General features: G+C 48.2%; 1 protein-coding gene across 2 annotated transcripts; it reads right to left on the bottom strand.

Moving 5' to 3' along the window:
* Positions 1 to 445: 445 nt before the first annotated feature.
* HID1 (HID1 domain containing) lies at positions 446 to 27,119 on the bottom strand. 2 transcript variants are annotated; one of them, XM_041409394.1, is made up of 19 exons: positions 26,958 to 27,119; positions 19,742 to 19,891; positions 17,266 to 17,436; positions 14,463 to 14,576; positions 12,765 to 12,871; positions 12,172 to 12,288; positions 11,212 to 11,434; positions 10,756 to 10,812; positions 10,519 to 10,659; positions 10,042 to 10,132; positions 9,250 to 9,401; positions 7,945 to 8,023; positions 7,176 to 7,340; positions 6,248 to 6,475; positions 5,635 to 5,765; positions 4,003 to 4,083; positions 3,542 to 3,633; positions 3,060 to 3,218; positions 446 to 2,595 (listed from the first exon to the last, which is right to left on the bottom strand). In XM_041409394.1, the coding sequence occupies exons 1-19, from the start codon at positions 27,021 to 27,023 to the stop codon at positions 2,532 to 2,534; spliced, it is 2,388 nt and encodes a 795-aa protein (XP_041265328.1). In that variant the 5' UTR covers positions 27,024 to 27,119; the 3' UTR covers positions 446 to 2,531. The 2 variants fall into 2 exon arrangements, with proteins under 2 accessions (XP_041265328.1, XP_041265329.1); XM_041409395.1 differs by lacking the exon at positions 17,266 to 17,436.
* Between the last annotated feature and the right edge of the window lie 604 nt (positions 27,120 to 27,723).

The following is a 27,723-nucleotide window of genomic DNA, read 5'->3' as shown; positions in this document are numbered from 1 at the left end:
CAGGTGACTTTGGAATGAACACTGAATACATGACTGAAGACATGATCAGCATGGACAGGAATGAAGCCCACCAGCTCCAACTCTCACCTACAGCCACCACAGATCAGATAAGCAGTCAAGGCCCTCCATGTCCTTTCCTAACAACCCCCAGGGCCAGGGTGCCTGTTTTTCAGGTCTCAACTGCACAAAGGCTTTAGCACATGGTTCACTAACACAGGGCACTTGATCCTCTTTGATCTTTGATGATGCTATAAACACAGAAATGGCCAAACCCACACAATTCAGGCTCATTTCCAAGAGTCAAATCTTCATTTTTGATTATAAAAAAAAATTACCACTGCAGAGGAAGCCAGCCCATGGTCCCCTCGTGGCACAAATCACCTCCACATAAGACAAACAAGATTATAAATCTCCCTCTGGAGATGGGGGAAAAAAAGTACCCAAGTTCATGTTTCAGTTAATCTTTATCTTTCTGTCCATAAGTAAGCAAAGAGTTTACAGTGCAAGTTGATTTCCACAGAACAAGGATCAGACTCCAAACACCAAGAAACAAACAAAAAGGCTTCCAGAGGAACTCACAAAGAAACAAAGCAGAAAAGAGGACGGAAGAGATCATGAGAACCAGCAGATCCATGGGAGGGAAGAGGCAAAGCACATGGGACACGGGAGGCCCCGTTCCAGCTGTGAGGTGCAAGTGCCATACAATCAGAGTGTGGCCCCACCAAATCACATTCTTATACATGAGATTCTCCAAGTGAAACAGAGCCCTCACCCTGTTTACACCTGAACAGAGGTGGGGTCAGGATGGGAGAAGTGCTGGGTGGCAAAGTGGGTTGGAGATGGGAGGCAGGTGGGGGAATAACCTCTCTCTATTTCACATATTTCTTATCCTTCAGAAAACCGTTCCAATTTTATTTCACTTTCTACTGGCCCGGGACTCCATTCTCTCTCAGTGCCCAGTGGAGGAAACCACCTGACTAGAGGCCAGAGGGAGCCAGCAGCACCCTGGAGCAGCTCTCTGGGAGAGGATGGTCATGCTGTTACCACTGCAGCTGCAAAGCTTAGGCCACGGTTACAAGTCACAGAGTGTGTGTCACACTGTCCCTGCACTGAATGTGACAGGCCTGTTTCCATGCAGTGATGCCACTGGGTCTAACCTGTGGCAAACAGCTCGTGGCCAGCAATCTTCCCAAGAACCTGAATAAAAGAGCACCAAGGATTATGCTTTGATGGAAAGGTCTCAGTTCATGACAGGACCCCTCACATTTCATTGCCTAAAGACCATGTGAGTCTAAGACAGCAGCTCCTCCCAGCAGAACATGAAATTTGATTCAAACTCCAGGGTGTCTCCACTCACCAACGTGTAACCCCACGATGCTGAACCAAGCCAGCAACAGCGGATCTCCCACCAGTTTCCATTCTGGCTTTACAAAATGTACACGTGCTTGGGACCCAATACATTCAAGATCCAATAACTTGGTCAATAAGCAAAATGCCCTGAAGAATTCAACTTTGCCTCAGCACTCTCCACTCCCTACTGACATGGAGATGCTTTTCCTCCTACAACTTCCAAATTCCTCCTAGAACTTCCCTGAGTGCCTCCATCAAACCCTTGCCTTAACAGTAGTGTGCAAAAGACCCTTCTGCTCCCTGCATTGCATCAGCCTGCCAGGCAAAGATGGAAGGATATGGTTCCTTTCAAACCCAGGTGACGGTGTCCTTTCAGCCAGTGGGAGAAGACTTAAAAGAGTGAAGTCAGGTCTCTTCTCCTTGCTCTCACTGAGCCAGTCCCTTCCTTCCTCTGCTCACATGGATTAAACTTACAAGAAAGACAGGCTCCTTTGCAACAGTCCACCAGGCTGCTGGGCCTGGAAGCCGAGGAAAAACTTCTGAGCCACACCAACAAAACTTCTCAAGCAGCTTTCCAGGAAAGGACTAGAGAGATTCAGAACTGAGACACAAAATTCTCCTTCAACATCTTCTCCTTTTACTTAGGTGGGAAAGACTTCCCTATATGCAACTGAGACACCAGGGAGAGACCTGCAGCCAGAAGGGATGCCCTGGAAACTTTATGGAGCTACATGGAAGTAACTGCAGTTTCCAAACCCTGTCTCCTGCAGCAATAGCAGCTTCTCCCTTTGCACCCAATTTACAGCTAGTCTTTTTCAATTAAATGCTGACTCTGACCAGGGCAAGGACAGGGTCAGATTGGTTTCCAAACCACATCCAGAAGCAAAAGAGTAACAGAGGAGCGAAGAACAGTCTGATTTCTAGTGCAACCACAACCGTGGACAATCCCTTAGATATCTTTAACTCAAGGTTCATGGTGAAGGGGGAGGGAAGAGAAGTGAGCTGGGGGGAGGGATGCCCAAGCAGGTCCCGATTAAAGCTTTAAATGACAGGGAGGTAAATGAAGTGATTGTCCTTTTGGTCTCTCAGCTGGATGTGAAATGCAGGAATAGCTGTGATGAAGCAGCACGCCACAGTCCTTAGATCCAGTGTATTTCTCTCAGTAGAGGTAAGTGTTCTCTTCAGACCCGTTGAATTTCAAACAGCTTAACATCTGTGTCATACCAGATCGGGGGATCCACATTCCTGAGAGAGAAAGACAAGAACCACTTTACTCCCTGTGGCCAGTTACACAGAATAAAAATCTCACAGCCACGATTACAGGAGCTGGCTGCACAGCATGCCTTCAGCTTTGCATAAAAGGAAGTCACTGTTTGAGAGACAATGCACCTTACAGGGATGACAGTATCTACAACATCCCACAAAGCCAGAGCTCTGCATACAATCTCTGCACCAGACCCTCTGGGCAGCTTTTCTATTCCCTGCTGCTGCCAGTTTCCAAAGAAGTAGCACTCCCAGAACAACCCCCTTCACATCACCCACTCCAAGTTTTGGAGCAGCTGATACACCCCAGTCTCTTCCAAGCGAACAACATCTTTCTATCCTGTAAATATGAGATAACCCAGGGCTGGCTGAGGGCATGCAATTCTCTCTGTAGGCCTCCCAAAAGTCTGGAAAAGACCAAGTCAGGTTGCACCCAGCTGGTTTACCTCAAGTAAATAACTCCCCACATGTAGGTGCGGAACCACATGGCAGTGCCCGAGTTTGCCTGGTACTTGCGGATGAGGATGGGGTGAGGCACTGGCAGCAGCCCCACCAAGGTGCCATGCTGCAGGAACTTGAGGATCTCCGACTCATCCGTGAGACCCCTGCCAAAATACAGACCAGGATCATCCTTAGCACGTCCCACAGACACTTCCAAAACTGCTGCAGCACAAAGGACCAGCCCAAACAAACACAGATACTGAGCCAAGGCCCAGGAGAACACACTCCGTCCTCTCCTGGAGAGGAGTGGAGAAGGGATCAGACAAACAAGACGTTTGGCAAGGCAAGTAACAACTCTGCTGAGCCCAAGATGCTTTCAATTAAACTTTACAAGGTTTCCCTTAGAGGTCCTCCAAATTTAAATTCTGCCAACCTCATATTGCTCCTTAAACAGCACATAGCCCTTCCTTTCCAAAAATCTCCTTACTTGTCAATGCAGATCTTCTCCACCTGAGGGACCAGCACCTGTAAGAGCCGCATGATTGTCTGCAGGGGGAGCTTTGACTTCCAAGACATCACCTGTAGGTAGGAAAACAGCAGGGAAATGAGTACACTGCATAGCAGGTTTTTACAGCTGACTCCACAATCTCTGCAACAAACTAAGTTTACAATAATCACAAAGCTGGTGGGTGAACTGAGTGCACAGGAGCAATACAATAAATCCTGGAGCACTAGAATTATGAGGCACCCAATAAGACCAGTGGGGCATTGGTTTGAAACAGGTAAATAAAATATTTCTTTGCAGATGTCAGTAAATTAAACTTCTGGAGCTTTGACCTCAAGTGCCTGTGAGGAAAGCCTCTGATGGCAGGGAAGGGGTAGGGAGTGTGAGGTATTTCTGCCAGAACTCTTTCTCATTATTTATTTCCTGTGTCCAGATGCCCTTACCCAGTCAGGAGTTGGAGTCCACTGTCCACTGGAGGATGCACTAGAGAGACGCCTTCGATCCCGCCAGGAATGTGATGCCTCCTATCAATAAACATTATTTTCAACAAATAAAAACAAACAAATGCAAATCACACTTAAGAGTAAGAAATACAATCAATTTTCTGCTGATATTCTCTCCAGATTTTGGAGACCACTACTAGGAAAGACAGCTCAGCCTGTCTCTAGAACATGTCAAACCCACCCGACCTTCATTCACCAAACCCACGTGCTCTCACCCAGAGAGTGGCAATATTTAATGAAGCTGGAGGACCCTGTGGAAGGTCACAGCTCCAGTCACCACTGCTGACACTCTGCTGGAACAATCCACAGTGACAGAGTTAAAACAGCACTGACAAGAGACTGTTCAGAGGGATGCTTCTTTCTTTTGGCACAGAGATGATATAACTAAGAGCCACAGATATTTCAGCCTCTGTCTACTGAGTATCTCTGTGATTTTTTGTGTCCATTCTGGAATATCTTAGAGAGCATTTTTCCAAGGGTAGGCTCCCAGCAACTCCTATCTAATAACTCTTGCTTCTTGAGGAATGATACACTCAGCCTGGCTTTCTATATTCATGGTGGGAAGCAGGGAAGGAAATAACCCTCTAAAATCACTGTCAGTCTCTGCACAAGGTGAAAACAGAGAGGCTTTTTCCTTTAGCAGTGCTTCCTGACCATAGCAGTGCTTCCTGACCATTCAGTGCTACAACATGGAGCTGACCTTTATGTTTCCTGACCATTCAGTGCTACAACATGGAGCTGACCTTTCTTTTCTACAAAACAAATGGGCACTTCCTTCCAACAGCCACCCTGCTGCTGCACATAAATGGACTCATTCACTCATCACCTTCTCAACCAGAAACAGCCAGCTTGGGGTAGAGCTGTGCCAGTGCTTTTTCTGTCTGGGGAACAGCTTGAGCCAGCTGCTGGACACAGATGGAAAGACCCATGATTATGTTTCATGGGCTGCTGGAAGAAGAAACCTTCCACAAGTTCTCAGTCAAGATCTCATTTAATGACAACATAATTAATGGTGTGCTTAAGACATCTCGCTGGCCAGGGGCTTGAACTGGTACCAGGCAGGGCCAGGAAGGGTAAGTAAAATTGGTCCCAGAGTATTTGGGATTTCTGTACATTCCAATTTATTCAAGGCCACTCTGAGGGCAGCACCTCAGCCCAGCCTTCATGGGAGTACATTGTCCACAGCACCAGCTAGTTAAAAGATTCTGGTAGAGCTCTCCATCCCACGGAAGATGAAAAAGAAGCAGCAGTAAGAACCTGAGTTGGAAAATCAGGATCAGGAGGTTTCATGGACATCCTCTGGCAATTCTGTACTCACTGCTCTGTCATAGTCTTCATGTTGGAGAAAGCTCACTCAAGTGCCCCAGCTCTTGTGTCATAGCATAAACATGAAACACCCAAGATGATGCAACAGCCCTTCTGGACCACGTTGTGTCCCAGCACCCTGCACGTGTGCACACTGCCTTTAATGCGATGCCCTTCTTCAGTGAGCCAACAGACCTCTTCTTCTAAGCCCTCATTTTTGTTCACTTCACACCTAGACCTTCCCTGCACACCAGTGTCCAGTCTTACCCCACTCCAGGGCTCCCCATCACTCAGGGCTGCAGAGTTTCCCTCTGGTGACAGCTGGGAAGCCTCAGGCTCCAGGGAACGCATGGTCCCATCCTCTGACACCTGTGACTTCTCCGTGAGCTTGTCAATCCCTGTGTTCAAAAGAGGAAAAGCTCAGAAACACAAGTTAATTAAACAGGTTTAAAAGCAGAGGGCTCTTCTCTGCCCCACTATGCACAGACACCCTATGTCTCTGCTGATATTGGAAAAGCTCCCCTTTCAACAGGAGAAGCAAGATTTAGCTTTGATTTCACAATCCCAAAGGACTTTTTCTCTACAAAAATGCTCCCTGAGGAGGAGGAACACAGATTCACATGGATAGAGTTAACCTGAGCCAACAGGTCAAGATTAGGATAAATGGTCATGTGGACACTAAGTCTGAGAGAACAGAAACTCAAGGCAGTTTGTTTGTGATCAGCTTGGGCCAACTGATCTGAAACTCAGACTGAAAGGCAGTTAACTTATTCACAAATGTAAACTCTTAATCTCTCCACACCCAGTGAAAGGGTGAGTCCACACCATATCCCACAGAGAAAACAAACCTCTCCTGTCCCAATGGTAAACTAAAGCTCACCTGGAGTAGCCACCAGACTGGTCTTTAGCGTCCCTGGCTCAGCAGGGGCAGCAGGACGTGAGCCTTCCATGGAGACCCCGTCCTGGGAGTTGGTGCGAGAAATGGGTTCAGGGGTTTTCTTCTTGCGCTGCAGCCCCTTCTGGATGGACTGCGAGTCCGTGGGCAGGTTGGCCAGCTGGTGAAAGACATTCCGCTTGCGGATAACAGCATAGACCAAATTGGAGTTCCCTGGGAATCACAGCAGCAAAATGAGCAGAGAAGGCTCAAAGAGCTCTGCCAAGCCAGCACAGCTCGCTGGGCACACAAAGCCTCACTGCTCCCACCCACAAAGGCAGTGGCACAGGGAAAAAAAAGCAGAGCTCAATATTCTCTTATCCATTACAAAGCACTACAGAAAGTTCAGTGAAATCCTCCCTAGGCTGGAAAGCCAACAAGAAATGGCTTGGTGAGGGATATTCAAACAGCTGAGAAGAAAAAGGACAGTCTGAGCCACTTATTAGTATCTATTTTAGAAGAAAAGGTTACTAGCCAAAGTTCAACATTCTTCCATCTTCAAAAGAACTCACAAAAGAAATCAGGACATTTTGAGGAGACACAAGCTTGAAACAGCAAAACCAAAAAGCCAGAATTCTTACTGCCTGCAAGATGGCACAGAACACTTTATGTTTCTTTTCCTCTCTGTGCATCTCACCTTCTGCAGGAGGGCTCAGGTTATGCTAATAATTAGCTGCCATCTCATTTTGCTCTAACGAAATTTGCCTGAGCCAGGACCCAATGCTGATTATCTACTAACCCAACTTCTCAGTCCTATGTAGCTCATTTCTACACTTCTCACCTCCTCTCATCTCCTTGGACTTCCTCTGAACTTTCATCTGACATTCTCTTGGACTAAACTAGTGCAAACCCACTAAATAAAGCAGTCTGTTACCATCAAACTGGTACTGAATGATGTTGTTGAAAACTTCCAGCAAGAAGAAAACAAGATGGTGGTTCTGGACAGCAGAGAACAGGAACCAGGTGGTGGAAAAAGCCTCCAAGAGATGCAGTAACTTGTTAGCAGCCACCATGGAGAGAGACTTCAGGTATGGAGACACTGTGGAAGGCAAAGCAAATGAAAACTAGAGAAAGAACCAAGGTGTATATATTCTCAAAAATACACCACTAAAAATGTCGCTTTTATGACCTTCCCACCCTTGAACTTCTGAGAAAGCCTCATGGAATAGCTGAGCCAAACGGTTCCACAGAAACATTTCTAAATACAAAGCAAATGAAATAGAGATATTGCCTAGTAAAATGAGGCATTGCTGCTTTTAGAGGGTTTTGTTTAGTCTTACACTAATAACAACACCTCTGCTGTGCATCCTGAAAAGCTTCACAACTGGAGCCACCTGGGCACTCACTAAGTCCAAGGGAAGCAGCACCACTGTGAGGAGGTGACACTCCCTGCTGGAAAGGGACAGTACTGCCAACTACCCTCACCAGGCCTGCTGGCAAATGTCCTGTCACCTCCCCAAGGGAGCTCCAGGACTCTGCTGTCCCTCCTTCTGCCCCATCTGACCATGCAGGCAGATCTTATCTGCACTGGCCAGTGCCCTCCAGCAGCAGACACTGGCCAGTGTTAGGGAACAGAGATAGGGGCACAGGGAGAGGGGAGTGGGAGCACTGTGAGCTGTGGTTTCCCCCCACACAGTGCTCACCATTCACAACGATGGTGAGCAGGCAGTCGAAGAGGGGCTGCAGCCGCTGGTGCCCGCTGGTGATGATCTTGTGAAAGACCTGTGGAAGGAAGGAGCTCTTGAGCAAGGCAGCACCTTACTGAAAGCACCCTCTCAACCAAAACCAGTGCCACCCCCACACTAATCACTTCCTGACACCATTCCTTCCTAGGCAGGGCCCTGCACACTCCACAATTACACACGTGGAGAAGGCTGCTCTCACTGCAGACTTGTGCTCCAGGAGTATAAGCTTTCATGTACAAGGAATCCTTTGGGAATGTGATTAGGGCCCTATAACACTGCAAACAGAAAATGACTGTGAGCTGTTCAACAATGTTCAGGCAGCCTGGGACAAAACTAAACCACCAGGAAGTAAGAGTGCCTTCACCTCCAACAGACTTTGACTCTGAACCCTTATGATAGCTGCTTGAAATGCCACAGAACTAATCATTTTACATTTGATTTTAGTGCAGACTTCTAACTCAAATGTTTGTCCTATTTTTAACTATATCTTCAGACATGGAAAGATTCAAGTGCCTTGTAACCAGTTCAGACATTCGCAATCTCGGCCTTCCCACCTTTAGTTGTCATGTCTGTAAGGGAAGTCCTAAGCATAATTAAAACAAAGACATTATCTGAGATTAATGAAATGTAAAAGCAAAACACATAGCATCAAGAGCAGTTATGGTGGGCAGGTTTCTTCCTACTCCTTTGAATAGGAATCTCCTCTTGGAGATTTATCAAAAGCTGCTGAGAGCTTCTTCTCTGGCAAATGAGAACATGACAGAAGGGAAGCACCTGAGGCTTGTATTGCAAAGCACAGAGCTGCTCACAGGCAGTGTTGTGGGCAGACTGAGAGGTCAATTAAACTCACAGCAGCTCAAAGCTCTAGAGCTGAGCTTGGCATCACTGTTGTCCCCACTGACAGATGTGCTCCACACACTTCTGGTTGCCTAGGACAGAGCCAGATCTCCTGCCTTCCCCACCAGTAGAGTAGAGGGCATGCACCCACCCCATCATGACAGCAGTGCAGCACCATGAGGAATCCTGTTCTTTGGGATCATATCATGCAGATGGAATTGCACCTCATGCATATGCACCCTGCCAGACACATCACCTCAGGTTAACAGTGTGCATCCCACACACTTCCTAGCTATTCAGTGGGCTAGCTAGTAGTAATAGACTAGCTAATAAACTAGCTTCCAGTCCAGGGAGGGCAAGTATATCGAAGGTGGACAATTATTTGTGGAGCTAGGAGGGTTCAAGAAGTGCTGGAGCTGTACTCACTATGATGAGCAGATCTGCATGTGTCCCTGTGAAGACAGGGATGTCCATAGGCACTCGTACAGAATACGGCTTGTTCAGTCGCACCCCAAAGTTACGCTCCCCACTGAGGAGCAGGAGGATAAAGACCCCAATGTGCATCAGGCCCACTCGTGCTGCAAGGAGAAAAAACAAGAAGAAAAACATGTCACAGTGAGGCCAGTGGAATTCTGTGAGGGGCAGTGAGGAGAGAGGAGAAACACTATGGGACTGATAAAAAACTGCACAGACTAAACCATCCTGATAAGGGACATCCCACACAGCGCCTCCCTTCACTGTCAGCACCAGTGTCCTTCCCAAGCACATCTGTGTTAAGTCTTATCAGTGTTAAGTCTTGGATGCTTTTCTTCATTATGTTCTTAATGTAAAGCTGTCATCGTAGTAGTGAAGATCTGACTACTTCTCTCCACTACACAATGATGGAGTTATGCCTGATTTACTCCCATAGCAAAGTAGATTGGTCATTTTCCCTTCTTCACTGGATCAGGGACACCATTTTCAACAAGAGGACTCAAAATGTTAACACATACTAAGGAAAGATCTCCCTTCCCTATATTGCAGGATAGATTGTGTCCTGCTTCTAGTCCCTTACAAACTTTAAAACTCAATTAACCGGACAACTCCACTCCATGTCTACAGAAGGTCAGGAACATGCATTCAAGATGCTGTCAACTGGCAGGGAGGAAGCACCTCAAAAACATTCTAGCTCAACTGTCAAGCACAAATTGTTCCAAATATTGAAAATAACCAACTTACACTGGTCTGCTCTGGCATCATTGAGAAAGTACAAGATTGGGACAAGAATGTCCAGAACATCGCTGCTCTTCAGCACAAAGAAGAGGAATTTCTGGAAGAAAAGGGAAGATTTCAGACAATCATAAGCATATACCCTGCACCATCCACAGACTCAGGACAGCAGTCTCTAGTTAATCAGTCTCTCAAGAACATTACAAAGGCTGGTGTATGCACTACCTCATCAACTCCAGCGTTACTTGTAGAGTTATTATAATACCTGTTGCATAACCTGCTTCCAGCACAGACCTTCAGGAGCTGCAGCCCCTCTCCCAGGCTGTCTCTACAGCCAGAGCCCCAGCCCCTGCATCAGTGGGGCTGATGACCACAGCACCCCAGAGCCAATGCCAACTACCCACCACAGCCCTTCACCAGGGCTTGATCCAGCCAGAGTCACAACAACCAAGCTGGGGTGAAGCTCAGCAAGAAGCAGATCCACACCTTGTTGAAGTCACAGAGTTTCCAGAAGAGGACAAGGAGTTCCTGATGGAATTGTATCTTCTTGGCAGAGTTTGGCAGGTAGGTCTGGACCAGTGGGTTTGATAACAAGCGAGCCACTCCTTTCAGGATGAACTGGAAATCCTGCCAACGGATCAGGAAAGAGACTGTGGTGGGCCCAGGGCTAATGCAACCAGCATGAAATCAGACAGGGAACAGTGCAGGATGGGAACACGTTACCTCCTCCCGGTGTATCCTTGAGAGGTAATTCACAAACAGATTGTCTGGTCCAGGAGGCTGCATTCAAAGGAAAGGAGGGAAATGCTTACTAGCAAGGTATATTCAGGAATTTGAAGTATAACCACCAAGGTTTCTCACTTCAGCTTTCTGCTCTGAATAATCCAGCTTTAAATGCAGAGACAGAGCACTGCATGGAATAGTAAAGTCAAGGGCTTTTCACTTACATGCTCCTGATTTAAGTCAGTGATCAAAATCTAATTTTTTGGTCATGTATAGGTCTTTAGTGACAACAGGACTGAAGAAGGATCGAAACAGAGAGAGCAGACTGCAAGGGGAGTAGCAGTACTACTCAACAAGCAGTGCTGGGTCCTACAGCTCAACATTCAACACAAACTGGTATGAGAGGACCCCAGTGAGTTCAGGAGAGCAGCAAATACAGATTCCAGTAACACTCACATCCACATCATCCATGGCTGTGCCAGTGGTTGTGCCATCCACAGTGGGACTTGAACTGGTGGAGCTGTCATAGTCCAAGGTGACAATCAGCACCTGGGCCGCCTCCTCCACCAGCGGCTCGCGGTAGTCAGAGAAAAGCAGGTGATTGTAAGGAATCCCATAACCCACGGGGTCGTAGGCACAGACAACGTTCAGGAGCGAGGTGAAGAGTGGGAGTGCATGTCTGAGGAGGAGAAAATGTTCTAAGAGGCAGCAGCAGGAAACAAAAGGCACTGCCTTGGAGAGAGACAGGCATTTCTCTCCCCAGGAGCCTGGGGCCATGAAAAAACACAATCGTTTTCTCTAACCTGTGACAGCAGTCCATGACTGAGCAGCTCAGACCCAAGAGCTAAGACTCCAGCTCCCAGCTGGGCTCCTGGACTACAGCTGAGAGGGGACGGGAGGTGAAAAAGGGCACGTGGGCTCCCAGAGGAATCATGTGTACAATGTGAAAACGGGAAAGGACCTCAAAGCTCTCTAGCCTCTGGAAAGACAAAACTATATTTCTTCAGCCTCCAGCCAGGTTTGTACTCCCCTGCGGTGTCACCTGAGGAGCTGGAAGTCCCAGAAGTACAATTTCACTAGAGGGCGGCATTTATCCGCCACCAACACCACGCCCCCTTCCTTCCCAAGGGAACAGCAGGGAACGGGACCTGCCATTTCAAACAGGGCAGGGATCAGTCAGTCCTGCAGCCAACTCCAGTGGGCACCGTGCTCAGACTCTCCTTTTGCTGCTGAGGAACACTTCTGACTAAGCAGAAATACTAAGGGGGTGCACATGAGACAGGGACAAAGTAAAAGAACAGCCCCTGGACGTTGGAGGTAACAAGTCCTATGGTTACCCGTTACCAAAACACTCCATGGAACAGATTTGAAGATATTTCTCCCCCTGGAACCCAGGCCCCCACCCTTTACCCTCACCTGTTCTCTGTGGAGCAGAAAAACTGTACCCAGGGGTTGGTGTTGCTGCTGTCTGAGGAGGGAGGCAGGTACATGGCCTCAGAGAAACAGGTCAGCAGCAGCTTCAGCAGCTCTGTCCTGAAAGGAGAAGTAAAGGCCTGGAGCCATTCAGGAGCAGGGACTGGGCATAGGAGGCACAATCACCACAACAACACGTAAGGAAGGCTCAGTCCCACCTAGAAAGTCCTTCTGAGGGAGAGCTAAGCCCATTTCATTTCCTAAGCCATACTGCTGTCACTGGCACAAAGCTAAACAGAATTGCTCCCTTACAAAAAAGGAATCCAGTACAGAGCTCCTTGGCATTTCCAGAATGGCAGTGTTTACCCAGTTCCTACTGCAGACAGTCTGACTCCCACCTTATATTACAAAAAGCTACTCAAAAGGTCAGCTGGGTTTTTTTTTCTGTGTTGCCAGTCCTGTTACCTTGGAAAGGAGCAAGCAGAAAGCTCCTTGGGAATCATGGATACTCAAGGAGGCAAAGAGACCTCATCTCCCCCAGATCTCCCTCTCCTCAGCCTAGTTTCTTTCCATTCAGCCTTAGCAGAAGCTCTTACCTATTCAAGTCATGGATGTAGTTGGGCTGTGGAGAATGAGCAAAGCCCACTCCTGCCTCCCAGATGTACTCACAGCTGTCAATGGAGTGGATATCTTCTGCTGTGTCCTGTGGGAGAAATAAGAGGTTGAATCACAGAAGGCAGGAGCCAGAATTGGCAGCAATGGTGGTACATCCAAGGCAGTTCAGCCCCTCTCTCTAGAAAAAAACAGCAGAGAGACACTCAGACAATTGAACTGTACAAAAGCTCCCCCCAGGCCTGAAAAAGCAGGTGCTGATGTCTTCAAAGAGCTCAGCCTTTGCAAGCAAGGGATAAAACACAGAGATAAAAGTACTATGCATGATGGAGGGAGCCCACATTTCCAGCCACCATTTTAGGGCTAACTTCATTTGGGAACATGGGTCAGTCCTGTGTCTCCTTTGCCCATTGTGTCACAGGTCTTCCTCTTTACTCAGTGGTACTTCAGCCAACATCCACCACGACCTGTATCTCTGGGGCCACATGCTGCTCTGCCATAACAGAAGATGGTGGTACCCATCTCTCTCCTCTTAAGCTGCAGTCAGACCAAGCCCAGAGAGGAAAAGTCAGCTCAGCAAAGACTACGGTGGCTGCAGGCAGCAGCAACAAGGAACACAAATCATTCACAACCTCAGTGTCTAATTCCAGTTGCCCAGAATCCTGAAAAACCAGTCTGGCTGCTGCCAAGGGAAAAATCACAGGTGCAAGTGGTGGGGGGAGGCTCTCCCAGGAAAATCCATTGTCACCCTGACTTGTGCAATCCATCCCAGGTGACAGCACTGGACAGGAAGTCCATCTGTTTCAGCACCACTACTCATAACACATGGGTAGCTCTGATCCAGCCTTGCCCCTTCAGCCCCAGGTGACAGATTTCAACTCTCCTTCTACTACTTAGAAACCCCAAGCAATCAATTTAGTACTCAGATTTGTCACAGAATTTTGCAGCCATCAAACACACCATGGTTTAGCATGCTCATTTTTAGTTTGTGTCAGATCTATCCCAAAAAGGAAAACTGTTTTTTTTTTTTTTGTTTATAGACTGAACCTACAAAAAAACATGAGAGCCACTTGCAGGGAGAAAGGAGGGAGATGCACCACAATCTGTTGTCTGTTCTTAGCACACCTGGTAGAAGATCCCTGCTTCAGGAAACTCCTCTGAGGTACAGACAGTCACCACAAGGATCAGAACATATTTAAATGTCTTTGCTTCCACAATACAAAGAGGGAGAAGAGGTGGAAAGACACAACAGAGGCCATCTTCTCATTCAGATCACAGCACATGTGAGGAGGCAAACAGCTGCTTCCTGCTCCAGAATGCACCAAACTGCCAGAGAGAGGAACAAGGTGCTAAAGGTCTCTGCTCTTCTGGCAACAACAAAAGAGCAACTGTTTACCAGCATAACCACCTTTTCCTGAGGTTTTAAGCTGTAGTGATGGGGTAGTTGCCAGCCACTCCATTTGAGACTCATCCCCAGAACATCTGTTTTAGAAGGGACAAACACCATACCATGAACCCAAAATGATGATCAATATTACTCACTGTAGGGTCAAGCTCAGCAAATCTGTATTTTCCTGCCTGCAGGCTTGCAGGAAGCTGCTGGGGTTTCCCAAGGTCCCCCCCCCACCATGCAGCTAACCTGCCTCTATGCAGATAATCTCATGATTCAATTTGCAACTCACCACCGTGCTCCTCCGGTGGCTCTGCACAGTGAAGTCGGGACAAAAGAGCAGATCTGTGACAGCGAGGAGCAAGGACTCGGCCAGTGGCCGCGCATTTTCATCATCTTCATCTCCCTGAAGTGACAAACAGGAGAGCACTGTCAGTTCAGGGTGAGCACAGAGCACACAGTAACACCAGGATGCCACAGCACAAGAAGATACAATCTCCAAAAACACATAGGGAGGTAAGGCATTACACAGGAACAGGAGGGAACAAAAGAACAAAGGAACAAAAACCCAGATGGTACAGGAAAGAAATTTCCCCCCGGATGGTGCTGACTGAACAGGAACAAGCTCTTTAATGACAGCAAACAGAGCACACAAGGGCCTGGAGATGTCAGGGAAAAAGAAGAGTAGCACTGGGTACACCTTGCCACGTGGCTTGGCTTATTGAAGACAAAAGGAAAGAGAGGCATTGACAGAGAAGAGGGTTTTACAGTCATGAAGGAGGGTGATTTGGATGGTGCATGGAGACAGCAATAGGGAGAAGCCCAGCAGCAATAAGGTAAAAATCCCTCAAAGTTCTTTCTGCATGGGCTGCCCAAAACTGGAGGTGACAGAACAAGGGGAGGCTGTGTGCACCAGGCAAGGGGCTGCCCCAGCCTGCCTCGGCAGAGCAAGCACAACAGCAGAGAGGATTGTGCCATCTCCAGCATTCAAAGAAATCTCTCCAAGCACGCATGGCTACTCCTCTGCAGCTGTTGCCACGGGAAACCTTGCCAGATCCTGCCTGTCAAAGAGCATCCTGCCTGGGAGGCCTTCCCACCACACGCTGGTGCTGGAGGGAAAGACAGAGAGCAGGAATGGCAGGAGCTTATCTACCTCAGCCAGGCCTCTGTCAGCCTGAGCACAACACACAGCTCTTCAATCACAGCAGGCAGCTATGGAGATAGTGGTCTGTGTGGCTCTGAATCTGTCTTGGTGACAGCAGGGAGGATACTACAAACAGAGCCCGGATATAAGAACAGGCACACAGAGGATGGATGGAGCCAGCAAAGATGCTTTGACTTGTGCTCACAGTCAGAGGTGAAATGACAACCATTAGGGTCCAAAGGGATTTCTTTTCCAAGACTGATCTTTACTAAGAGTATCTTGACTGCCAGAAAAAATTTCCCTGCAGGCTGCAGGTACCACCACATCCAAAATGGTGGCACACAACAAACCAGTAGATCTGAACACAACACAGACTCCAACAGAGGAGGGAGAAGCCATGGCTCCAGGAAGCTCTGTCATCCATCACTCCATCATGAAGCAGATGAAGTACAATCACAGAGATATTTACTAAGAGTCCAGGCATACCATCATCTTCAGTTCCCAGACAGAAATCAGCCACCAGACAGCAAAGCTGTTGCCCCAGATTAGATGTGATCCCAACTTTCCTAACATCTCAGGGATGTATTTGTTATCCCAGCCTTAAAAGTTAAATGCACATGGTTAAATGACTGAGCACACCAAGCCAAAACAGCTCCACCCACACTCTGGAGGACTCCCCAGCACAGCTAACGTGGACTGGGCTGGATCACCTTGGGGTGACTCCACCACTCTGAGGCTGAGAAACTCTTTTCTAGGTGCTAAACAAAGTGGAAAAACAGGAATAACAGCAGCCTGCCTAGATCAGAGCACCAGACACCCCTTCGTCTTCCTTCCCAAAACACGTTCCTCCATTGTTAAGCCTCACCAGCACTCCCTGGCCCCTGCAGGGATGATAAGAGTGACAACCACCACCCTCCCAATAGCACAAATCACAAAGCAGGACTAGCAAAGACTTCCCTTTTCATCACCTAGAACTTCCTTTTGATGTGTCCTCAGGCAAAGCAGATTAGAGGTGACAGGCAGAGACAGCAAAAGGTGCCAGTTTATACGGTACCAACCACTGCCAACCCTTCATAACTGTCCCCAAAATCACAGCGCTGCACTCAGACTCAGGAGAACCACAGTTCAGTAAGAGAACCATAGTTCAGTACAGCCACACTGACCTGCAGATCAGAAACTCATAGGAACAGGCTCTCTATGCACAGAGCAGCTGATGGAGCAAGCAGGTAAGTACATACTCCTGGTACAACTCAGCTGTGCTCTCAGTGCTGCTATTCCTCCTCTTTGCAGAAGATCCTAAAGCACTTTCACCCCATTCCTCTGAGAGATGCAAAAGAGCCCTGTTGTGCTTGCTCTCCAGACAAAGAAATGTGTGGAGGCTGAGATACTCCCTGGGGTTATGTACTTCACTGACAGAGCCACAAACAGAACCACTCCTTAACCACTCTTGCTCAGCTGTGGGCTTCATCTCCCAGGTTAGGTCCCCTGGCTAAAACTGCATCACTCAACTCATAAGTAGGGTATTGAGTCATGATGCCAAGAGCTTCTCTGGCACTGTTCACTTTAAATGCGACATTGTAAAATCAGCGCAAACAATACCCTGCTGCATTTTGATTTGAAACTTAAATCAACTGTAATTAATGGAACAAGGACATTTCAGTTAAGAAAGTCATACAGCCTTCAGTACAGCTCTCAGATTCACTAAGACTCATACCTCCACTTGTACTGGAGAAGCCTTTCCTCACATACCAGTGCTCTCCTACAGCTACACACACAAGTGAAATATCCAGAAGATGCAGCAAGAACCAAAGGAAGGGAAAGAATTTAAAAAGTGCTACCTAATTTCTGACCACACAGAAATAATGGGAATAAAATTGCCCCCAAATAGTGTCTCCTCACTGCAGCCTCCCCATCGCCCTCCAGAAAGAAGAATAAGTCATAAAAGACAGACCCCTCCTCGGCCTGCCCCAGGGACAGTTGACCAGAAGAAACCTCTCCAGTCTGGGTCCTCAAAGATGTAAGGCAGAATACGGGTGAGGAGTCGACAGCAGTTCAAGACAATTTGTCTTTCCTTCTCCGTGTGGCAGCCACTCTCTGCTCCCTGCACCAGCTTCTCCACAGCCTGAAGAAAACAAAACCAAGGAAGGCAGCATTAGCCTGGGCAGAAGTCAGCAAGAGCTAGGCAGGTCTGTCCTGCTAGTGATACCCTCACAGAGACTTATAAGCAGTTCTTGGGAGTCCATTTGCTCTCAGTTTAACAGCACAGTTGTTGTTTGAAACTCTGTAAAAAACAGGGTTAATGATTTTAAACAGACCTTCTTGAATTTCTGCTGTTCCATTGCAAGAGACCTCAAATGCCAGGGCTAATCCATGCAGCACACGTGTGGTGCCACGTGAGACAAACAGCCAAAGCACCAGAAGGCTCCTTCCAGCCCTGCTCCATGACACCATGAAAAGGGCAGATGCACTGAAAAGGGCAGATGAGATTAATCAGCTGCAGCAAGTACATGAGATGCAGGCAGGAAGGACCAAGGCAGCAGCACTGTGCTGCGTTGAGGGAGGCTCTGGCAGGGGATGATCACACAGAAACACACAGTCTGACAGTTCTGTCTGTGTGATTACAGCAGGAACCTCTCCTGACTCAAGAGGTGGCAGCTAAGCTGCTGCCTGTGTTATGTGTAGGGATACAGCCTCCAGCAGCATCTGTCAAGGTCCTGCTGCAGAAGAGGGTGGTAGCCCAGGTTTCCCCACTGCCCCTGTGAACAGGACTGCTCCGGAAAGAGCTTCTGGGCTGAGACTCTGCAGTCCATCCAGTGGCTGCTGCAGCTGCCAGTGGAGGGTCACTGGGCTTCTCAGAATAGATGTGGGTCTCACCAGGCAGCAACTACAGGCACAGGAGGCAGTGACAGGAGGTTTTACCCACACATAGAAAAAAGCAGTCTCTTTCCTCCACGGCTGCCCCCAGTTGTTCTTACTCCCTGATCCCAAGGGGAAACAAAGGGGAAATGAAAGCCAAAACATTTAACAAGGATTCACCTTGCTGCTTTTTAATTCATGAGGTCATGTGCCCCTGCTTATTTTCATGGCACACTGCCTGGGTCACTGACTCTGCCAGCCTGCGTCACTGCATTAATGGGTATTTAAGTGCTGTTTGTCCCAGCCTGTCACACACTAACTGAGCTGAACGATTTCTTCAGGCACACTTATGATTGTGCAGCCTGAATCTCCAACCATGACTGTAAATGACATTTCTTCACAAACACACAGTATTGCTAAGTCCAGTGGCACATTGCACATGGCACAAGTCAGGGCTCTCAGACTGGCAAAAGCACTGCTAGAGTGGGCTCCTATGACACTGATATCCCAAGATCTACAGACCAAGCATAAACAGTCCTGCAGTGACAAGGCCTCCCAACACACCTGTTTCCAGTAGGGAAAAGAAACTATATTTTAGTCTTGGTTTAGGAAGAAAGAAGACACAGAGTCAAAGGGGTTACAGATCTTCTAAGTCCCTCTCAACTCCCAAACAGCTCACTGCCAGAAACCAATACCAGGGATGTTTTTCCCAGTTTTCCTCATGTTCATATTTTTTCTCAAGTATCCTCTACATGCATCTGTCTACAATTCACAGTCAGAGGCACCTTCACTATGATTCAGTAAGTCTCATTCACATATTGTAGAGGAGGAAAGAAAAACAGGGTGGCAGCAACTATTTAAAACTGGAAAAGTGCCATTCCAAATGTTTTCAACTACAAATTCAAGGCTAGTCTTGGCATGGCTCAAATCAGGAGCATTGTTAACACCTGCACTTTCCCAGGCAGAGAAAGTCTCAGGCTGTTGCTCACCAGCTTGACAATTTGTCAAACCTGGCAGGGTAGGAAATGCTGTTCAATGTCCCTGTGCTCCATACAAGGACACGGTAACACCAGAAGCAGCATCAGGAATGTTCTGTTATCACAGCAGAACAAAGAAAAGTCTTAAGATCTTCCTCAAATTTTATCTAGGCGTTTGCACAGTGACAGTCTGCACATCTCTCTGGGATCTCTCAGCTTGAAGCCAGACTGGTGCATGGTGAGGTACAATTAGGTGCAGACAAGGAACGGGATGTTTCAGCCTCACTACAAATATGCAGCCTTGCTACAAAGTCCCCTGAGCAAGAAGCAGTTTACAGAACAGGTAAGACCCAAGAGAACAGAGTGAAACACAGAAAGGGGACAGGAGGAAAAAAGCTCCAAACGGATCAAACACCAGCTATAATCTGTGCTAACCTATGAGAGGAACGTTGAGGAACCCTCAGGAGGAGATAGGGACAAGCAAGCACATTGTGTGGTACAAGGTACCTGTTATTCCTTGGAAACCACAGTGCTGTTGATCCAGGGACACCCCAGCTAGCACAGCTCCAAGGAATAAAACAGCACCAAACTTACCTTGTAACACAAAGTTGCCAAATTTGAAGGCGATTCTTCTCTCACTGCTCGGATCTCTGCAGCTGGTACAAGAGCAAAGACATCCTGCACTGAAGTGGCTGTGTCTGCCCAGAACTGGTCCCAAAAGGCATTATCAGTGGCCTCCACAGGCTGTGGAGAGACAAATGTTGTCATAGATGTGGAACTACCATTCCATACAATCCAATCATCAGCAATTATGCCTGGCTTGGGGATGGGACGAGGCAAGAAGAGGTTCAATAAAACATACTAGCACTGGTTTTATATGTCAGCCTCTGTTCCCAGGGCTTTGGATGATTTATCTCCCAAACTGAACATTCCTTCAGACATACAGGAGGCTTCATGTTTGTCTGCAGCTGCTGCCAGTAATCCCAGATCTTCACCACTGCATTGGCCAGGCTGTCCTTGCGCACTCTGCCACCTTCAGAGCAAGTCAAGGAAGCCCTGAGCGTGCACTGGAATTACTTCTGTTGTAACCAAAATCTTGAGGAAGTAATCAGGGACAAGGAAGTAATCATTAGGGCACAAACAAACCCACGGAACTGACAGACCCACCTCAAAGCACTTACAGATAAAATGCAATTGATCTTTCTGAATCAAATATTTATAGAGAACTGGACTCAGTGCAGCCGGTCGCTGCCAAGGCTTTGTTCTTAAAAAGCACTAAGAGTGCCATTCAAAGAGGAGATGGAAGAAGGAGACAAAAGAAAATCCATTTCAAACCTGTGGTCTCAGAAGCTCATACCCCAACCCAGCCCTGGGAACAAACCTCTTTCTACTACATTTTCTGCTTATACTTGCCAAGAGATAGGCACTGCCCAAACACAGCTCTGAGGACTCATCCCACCCAGGGGCTCAGCTACAGGGGCAGGATAAATACATGCCTGTTTATCACAAGCAGTGTGAAAGAGATGGATCTATGATTGCGCTCAGAAGAGGAAAATGTGAGCTTTCCCAGGAGTTTCACCAGCCATGGTGTGGGCATGCTTGGCAGGTCAGAAGAGCTGCTCACCAGAGCACCCCCAGCCCTTGGCTTGGGGCCAGGAGGAGCCTCCTGCCTGCCAGCAGCACCAGTTCCAAAGCAAACAGTAGTGCTCCCTAAGGGCAATAATCAGCACCACTGGGTGGGTCTTGCATGTCAGATATGAAAGGGGCAAAAATATGACTGTGTTTAATTCAAACAACTCCTGCCCACTCCCACATCTGCTGTAGAAGGCAGAAAATTTGTGCAGCTCTGTGCTGTGTCTAAATGCAGCTGAGACGCCAGTTGGGGGAGAACAGGTCATTCACAACTCTGACACAGGGAAGTGCTGCACTGCCCTGTTTGCTGTCACCTCCTGAACCAACAGCCCCAGCCCATGGGCATGTGATGTGTCACCACCACCGCAGGCCAGAAAGTGAGAGGGGCCAGCTACCGCAGACTGGTACAGCAGGTTATTGCCCTGCAGCTCCTTGCCTTAATGCTTCAGTGCTGCTGGTCCTAGTCCTTCCAGTCATGCAATGAACCAGCCCAAGTGACCCTCCAGTCTTTAAAAACCAAACCAAAAAGAAACCCCTGTGTGTTCAGATGTCTTGTTAAACTCAGCCCTTTCAGTGTTGAAAACCTAATTTTTTTCACCAAAGCAAGATCTCACCAAACCTCTTCCCAAGGGAAGAGCAACTTTTCCCAAATGGTTCAAGATCACAGGTCCTCAGAGGGGATCTGTAGGAACAATCCAATCCAATATTCACAGCCTGACTTTCAGCTGAGCATGTGAAAGAGCTGAGCTCTTTGTAGTCTGGGCATGAAGGACTTAAATGGAAGGAAAGCTATTTTGCACATCTCATCTCTAATAGTACTCCTCAAAAAGAGCCAAGTATTTAGAAATCTGATCTATGTACTGCATGAAATACCCTACAAATCCTACACCCCATTTCAAACCACACACCACAACCTCATGTAGAACTGCCACATGTACATCCTGGCTGCCTGCCACAGCCACTCCCACTGACAACAGAAAGCAGCAATTGCTGCTAATTGGGCATCATGCATAAATAATGCCTTCATTCTCATCTAGAGGGGGAGCAAAAAACCATTTCCCTCCAGAAGACACTGATCCCTTTACCTCCCACTAGCCTGAGGCCTCCTCAGAGGTTGAACACAGCCTGTTTTACAGATGGCAGCCCAACAGGCATTGGGAACTCTGACTGCAGTCCCTTGGAGCAGGGAAGCACAGGGGCGATTCCCTGAGCTGCAACGTTGGATGTAGAGCAGCATTCATGTCTCCGCTGCCATCTTGGCAACCAGATTATGCTAAAACACTGGTACCTTGCATTTTTAATAGCTGCAGCAAGCCAGCTCTTCATCAACAGATGGTATCCCATGTACAATCCTGGGACATGGATTCAGTACTGAGTCACTCACATCCCCACTGTCCCCCTGTTTTAATTACCAGCCTGGCATCATGAAGCTGCTCATTCCACATAATATTCATTTCCTTGACAGAACATTACTGGCTGTTTTTAAGCTGATTGTTTTCTGCATGCAGCATCTCTGGGGATCTAAATACCCATTTCCTCAGCTGAGCTCACCTAACAGACTGTATCCAGCCTCACAGAGGAGAGAAATACAGAGACCTAGATCAGCCTTGTTCACCAGCCAGGGATATCTTCATTTGGAAATGTCAAGAATTAGGTACAAGTGTTGGTACAGCACAAGCTGCAGTCACAAATCCCAGAGCACTCATAGCCTTGACAGTGCTTCAGCCAGAGAGCTCATGAGGAGCTGAATCCTCAGCACAGGTAAGAAAGAGCCTAACGTTCCTCCAGCACAATGCAGACAACCAGCTCTACACCAGCAGAGTAATGAGAGTAAGAATTGAGGGATCAGTAGCTCAACTCACCCTGGAAACACAACTGGCACATCTGGAAAGCAAAGGATCTTCCTGACCCACACACCTCTCATGGCAGAGGCTGCTGAAGGTACAGAACTGCCAGGCAGAGAGAGACTCTGATCCCCAAGCCAAGCCCCACACCACAAGGGTGGGGTAACTGTAGAGCAGAATGTTGCTGAGGACACAGTGGGCAGATCCAAGGCGATGTGACAGAGTGGGCAAGGAGGGAGACTTTTGCCTTCAATTAAGACTTCCCACCTGCACGCTGGCCAAACAAAGGTAAAACCAGTCATTCTGGACACCTCCATTCTTTGTTTTCTACTAGTTGTAAATGTTGTGTTTCAGGTTCTTTGAAGCACACCACACACATGCTGCACAAGTTAGGAAAGGAATTCACTCGGTTTGCAAGCCTCATGCGAGTGACTGAGCAGAGAATCAGCCTGAGCCGGCAATCCCCAGACAAACAGGATACCTCACAGGAAACAGGAAAACAGAGAGGCCTGACCATGTCCTAAAACACAGGAAAAGCTCCCAAGGCACAGTCTAGCCTATTTGTTACCGTCCTCAACCTGACACCAGCACCACCTTTGCTTCTCTTTTAGACACAGTTCCTCACAAACTCCAGCAGTGTGTGTGTGTGAGTGCTTGTACCTCCGCCCGACCAAGAGCTCTCTGCACATAGGACATAAATCAAATGTCCATTCCTAACAATTCCTCCAACAGGCCCCCACTGGAGGACTGTCCTAAAACTAATTCTAGGACTGCTGCAGATCATCAGCAGAGAACCAAGGGACAAGCAGCCACTAGCCTTGCTCAGTGTGTTCTCTTTTTGCTTCTTGCCAACATGCCAACTAATCACCCCACCAACCATGGCAGCAATCCTTCGGAGCAGGGGCTCTCCTTGATCTGGGGCTCAACAGCAGAGCAAGTCCCTCATCCCTGCCCCAGGTTTCCAGCCAGCACTGCACAAGCTCAGGTGATCTGTTACAGCAGTTGCTCCTTTCCACCCCAAATGTGGCAGAAGTGTGGTGTGTAATCACCATTCACACAGCACCTGATGGAGCTTTAGATCAGGTAACCCTGCAGGGCCAGGGATTAGTTTGAGGCAATTCACACATCTTTGTACCTCTTGTTTGTGAGCCGCTGTGCAAAAGGAAAGCCTGTGGACAGACTTATTCTAAATATAAATAACTAGTAAGATTTCATCCCTCCAGCCAAGGACAGCACCTCTACACAGGCTTCAGAACAATAATAATTTTTTTTTCTATAGGATCTTTGCAGTCAGCAGTGCAGAATCAATGAGACTTCAAGTCTACCACCAGTTCTCTGCTGTCACAGAAGAGAGAGTGTTGCCAAGCAAACTGGAAAATGGGATTTGTAGAAGTCTGGCAGGGAAAGACCAGGACAAAAGTCAGCTGTGTCAAGTGTTAGTTACAGCTTTGCTTTTAAGACAACTTCACTTTTGATCAACCTGAGACTTGGATACCTGAGTGCAGCTTGAACACTGTAAGAAATGCTCTGCCAGGGACCAACCTTTCTCCAAGCACAAGATGTGCTTTTATCAGACTCAAGCTAACAGCCCATTGTATTCCTGGATTTCCACACCACGGAAAAGGAAAGAACTGGGGTTTGTCCCTCATGTTTGATTCTTCCTGTCTCTTTAAAAGCAGAGGAATAGCTCCCATTAAAATCTAACAAGCTGGTAGACAAGATCAAAATTTCTTATCTTCTGGCTGGTTGCTGGCAGGAACCCCAAGTGATTGGGCAAAGAAAAGGTGGCTCCCCAGCAGTTAAAGCTCCCAGACCTGCAATTGACCAGCCATGAGGAACTGTCATATCCACTATCCATGTTTCCTTCATCTGTTAAATAGGCAGCACTTTTATGGGCAGTTTGGGAGGGCTCACACATTCTCTATTATGAAGCACATCTGTTTTATTATCAAAGGGACAGGCCCTGCCAGTATAATGTGTGCAGTGCAATGTAATATATACATATCATATAAAAAGCCTAAAGACCTTTTCTGCATGTGTGACTATAAATATACATCTGTAGTATAAGTTAATTTCTTCCTTCTGGTAATACTTCTGTTTTTAATCACTGAAATAATTCTGAAGTGATTTTTCTTTTTTAATACTCTTACACCTTTAGAGTTTCTCTTTGGCAGTTAAAAAATCAATTAAGTCAATTTCATTTGTGTCCAGACTTGGTTCCACGTTCAAGTTCTGGGCTCCACATGTGTTGTAAGCATTCAACTGTTATGTTCCTTACAGATTTATTTAATTTTTTTAAATGCTCAGATAGGAACACTCATTTTTTTAATTAAGAAAAGCCTGATGTTTATAAAAACTTATTTTTTAAGAAAAAATTAACTAACTTCTGTGCCAACTCTAAACCTTCACCAATGAGTGAACAGTGACTTTGGCTCAACTACTTCTTCCCAACAGAGCCTTAGGAAGACCTCACAGTGCATTCTGAGCTCAGAGTTTCACATTACAGATGATTTGATGGAAATCTCTTTGTCCAGCTCCCTAATGTCAGAGGAGAAGGCTGCAAAACAGGAGACAGGTGCTGAGGAAGCAAAGCATGTTGCGAACCAATAGCTTGGAAGGATTTGGCTCTGTCCATTTACTGCAGCCTGGTTTTGGATCCAGGATCTCATGGACCAGGAGGTTTTGCTGCTGGGAAGAGATCAGAAGGCTCCAGGAGAGCCCAGTCATGCGTTCTGCGCGAGCAAACACTGGTGCCCTTCTACAGAATGTAAATATGGGAGCGCCAACACCCCACCCTTTTCCACATGCAGTCTCACCTAGATCACAGAGACGTGAAATGAATCCAGCCAAGAATGAAGCTTTTACTCCTTCCTTTTTATTCAGGGCCCCAGTGAACCTTCTTCCCTTACACAGGTCGATAAAGCAGGGGAGGGGAGCGCTCTCGCCTGGGCTGGTGATCCAAGGGATTGCCTCACAGGATTTTCTTTGTGAACAGCAGACTGGGCAGAGCCCTGTAGGCCTGATTTACCGCCCTCCAACCTCACTTTACAAGCACATTTCCCCACGAAGGAAGGGCAGCCCAAAGCTGAGGATACTCTGAACTATTTGGCATGCAAAAGAGACTTTGGAAGAACCCCTTAAAACATTAATTCCCCCACTTCTCTCTTTACCTACGTTCACAACTAGTGGTTTTTAAGAATATATTCACAAAATCATTCTTTAGAAATGCAGATAAATGTGATACATAAGAAAGTAAAAATGCATGGTTTTTTTCCAGTCTCTTTCACAGCCTTATCCATCTATAATTCAATTCCCAGTAGTAGCCTCTGCCTCTTGAGTTTTCAGTTTTCTCCTACCAGCCTTTACCTCTTTGCATCCATACCTTTTCATATGAAAAGGTATTAACTACATTAACTACCTTTCTGCCATGACCCCCATGTTTTCTTAGCAGCTGTTATTGCCTTACTTCTAAAGGTGGATCATAACAGCTGTTCTCCATTGTAGCTTAGAAGAACATGAGATGTGACTTCTCAACACAGCAAAATCCCTCTGCTCCTTACACTGAAGGCCAGGCTACTAATTTTCTGCCAGTGTGCTGCTGCTACTGGGCACTCCACTTAAAACAAAAATTAAGCAAGCTCCCAGGACAGGCACAACATATGTTAGACCTCTAGACAGCGACCCTCCCTTCACACAGCCCTCACTTTCACTTAACTCCTTCTCCACCTCAGCCTGCAGAAATAAAGCATTAATTCACAAGTCAGAGCTGGAAACCTCTGCTGCCAACAGCACAGCTGCCCAACAGCCCTTTCCATCAGCTATTACCTGAAAACAGGGCAAGGTTCTCCACCCATTATGCGCGGGGGTGGGAGAAAGGATACAGAAAAGGGAGCAGCGGCAAACCGTGTGATGTAAACCCGCAAGCGGAATACATTAGAAGCTGTGGACATCCCTTATGACAGCAGCGTCTGCTCTGTTAGCACAAGACGCTGTTCAGCAAGGCACAAGATGTCACCAGAGGCGGTGACAGGGCCCGGACACGGCTGGCCGCTGCCGCGGGCTCCGGCCGGGGCCCCTCTACACACCGGTGACACGGTGATGGGCGCAGCCTGCCCTGAGCCCCACCGGCCTTCGGGCACGGCCTGGCTGGGAGAGCCTGGCCAGGGCCGGCCGTGACTGCAGCCCCGGCCCCACAGGCAGGGACCCGCTCGGGGACCGCGCACAGGAGCGCCGGCGGTGTGTCGGGCAGGGCCGGCTGCGGGGGGCTCCTCAGGGCGGAGGTTCCCGAGATGGCGCGGCCCCCCTCGCCCCCCGCCCGAGATGGCGGCCCTCACCTGCGTCTTGGTGGTGAGCTGGATCACCGCCTTCCTGAAGTTGAGCTTGGAGTCGGCGCTGCCCATGGTGCGGCCCGGCTGCGGGCAGGGCCGGGCAGGGCTGTCCCCTCACGCCGCCGCTGACGCCATCCCCGGCCCCGCGCCGGCGGCTGCCGCTGCCTGCCTCCCTCCTCCTGTCAAACCGGGGCTCGCCGATCCCTCCCTCCCTCCGCCCGACGCTCCTCCTCCGCCAGCTCTCCATCCCTACATCCCGCCCCGCCGCCTCCCCTATTTTCCCACCTCCGCCTGTCATCCATCCGCCACTTCACCCTTTCGTTCTCGCCCTCTGTGTCGCAGCCCCTTCCCTCCCACACTTTGCTCCCCACAGAGCCTGCCTCATCTCCACTCACGGCAGAGCACGGCTTTTCTCATTTCTCCTTCCTTCGCTGTCCCCTCCTGCCTAGGCTCCCTCTGCCTTCTCTGCCCTGCGCTTTCCTTTACAGCCCTTTTCTTCTGCTCCATCCTTTTTGCCTTATCCCTGCATCAAGTTCCTCTGCTCTCATGTCACCGCTTTTCCCCTTTTCTTGCCCCTTTTCCCACTCTGCCCGCAGCCTTTGTCCCCTGAAGCTCCTGTCAAGGCATCACCGGCCACTCTCCGAGCCTGGTGCCAAGCCCAGATGGTCCAGAGGTATAATCAGGATGCCCCTCGCCCTGGGTTGAAAGGAGCCAGGAACAAGCACGCTCCTAACCCAGACCCTGTGCGAGCACCTTATGAGGAGCTCATTGC

This window comes from Onychostruthus taczanowskii, unplaced genomic scaffold (genome assembly GCF_017590055.1).
Source record: "Onychostruthus taczanowskii isolate IOZ18803 unplaced genomic scaffold, ASM1759005v1 scaffold30, whole genome shotgun sequence".
Lineage (NCBI taxonomy): Eukaryota > Metazoa > Chordata > Aves > Passeriformes > Passeridae > Onychostruthus > Onychostruthus taczanowskii.
Note: the sequence above shows the minus strand (reverse complement) of the source record. Positions and strands in the feature narration are given on the sequence as shown.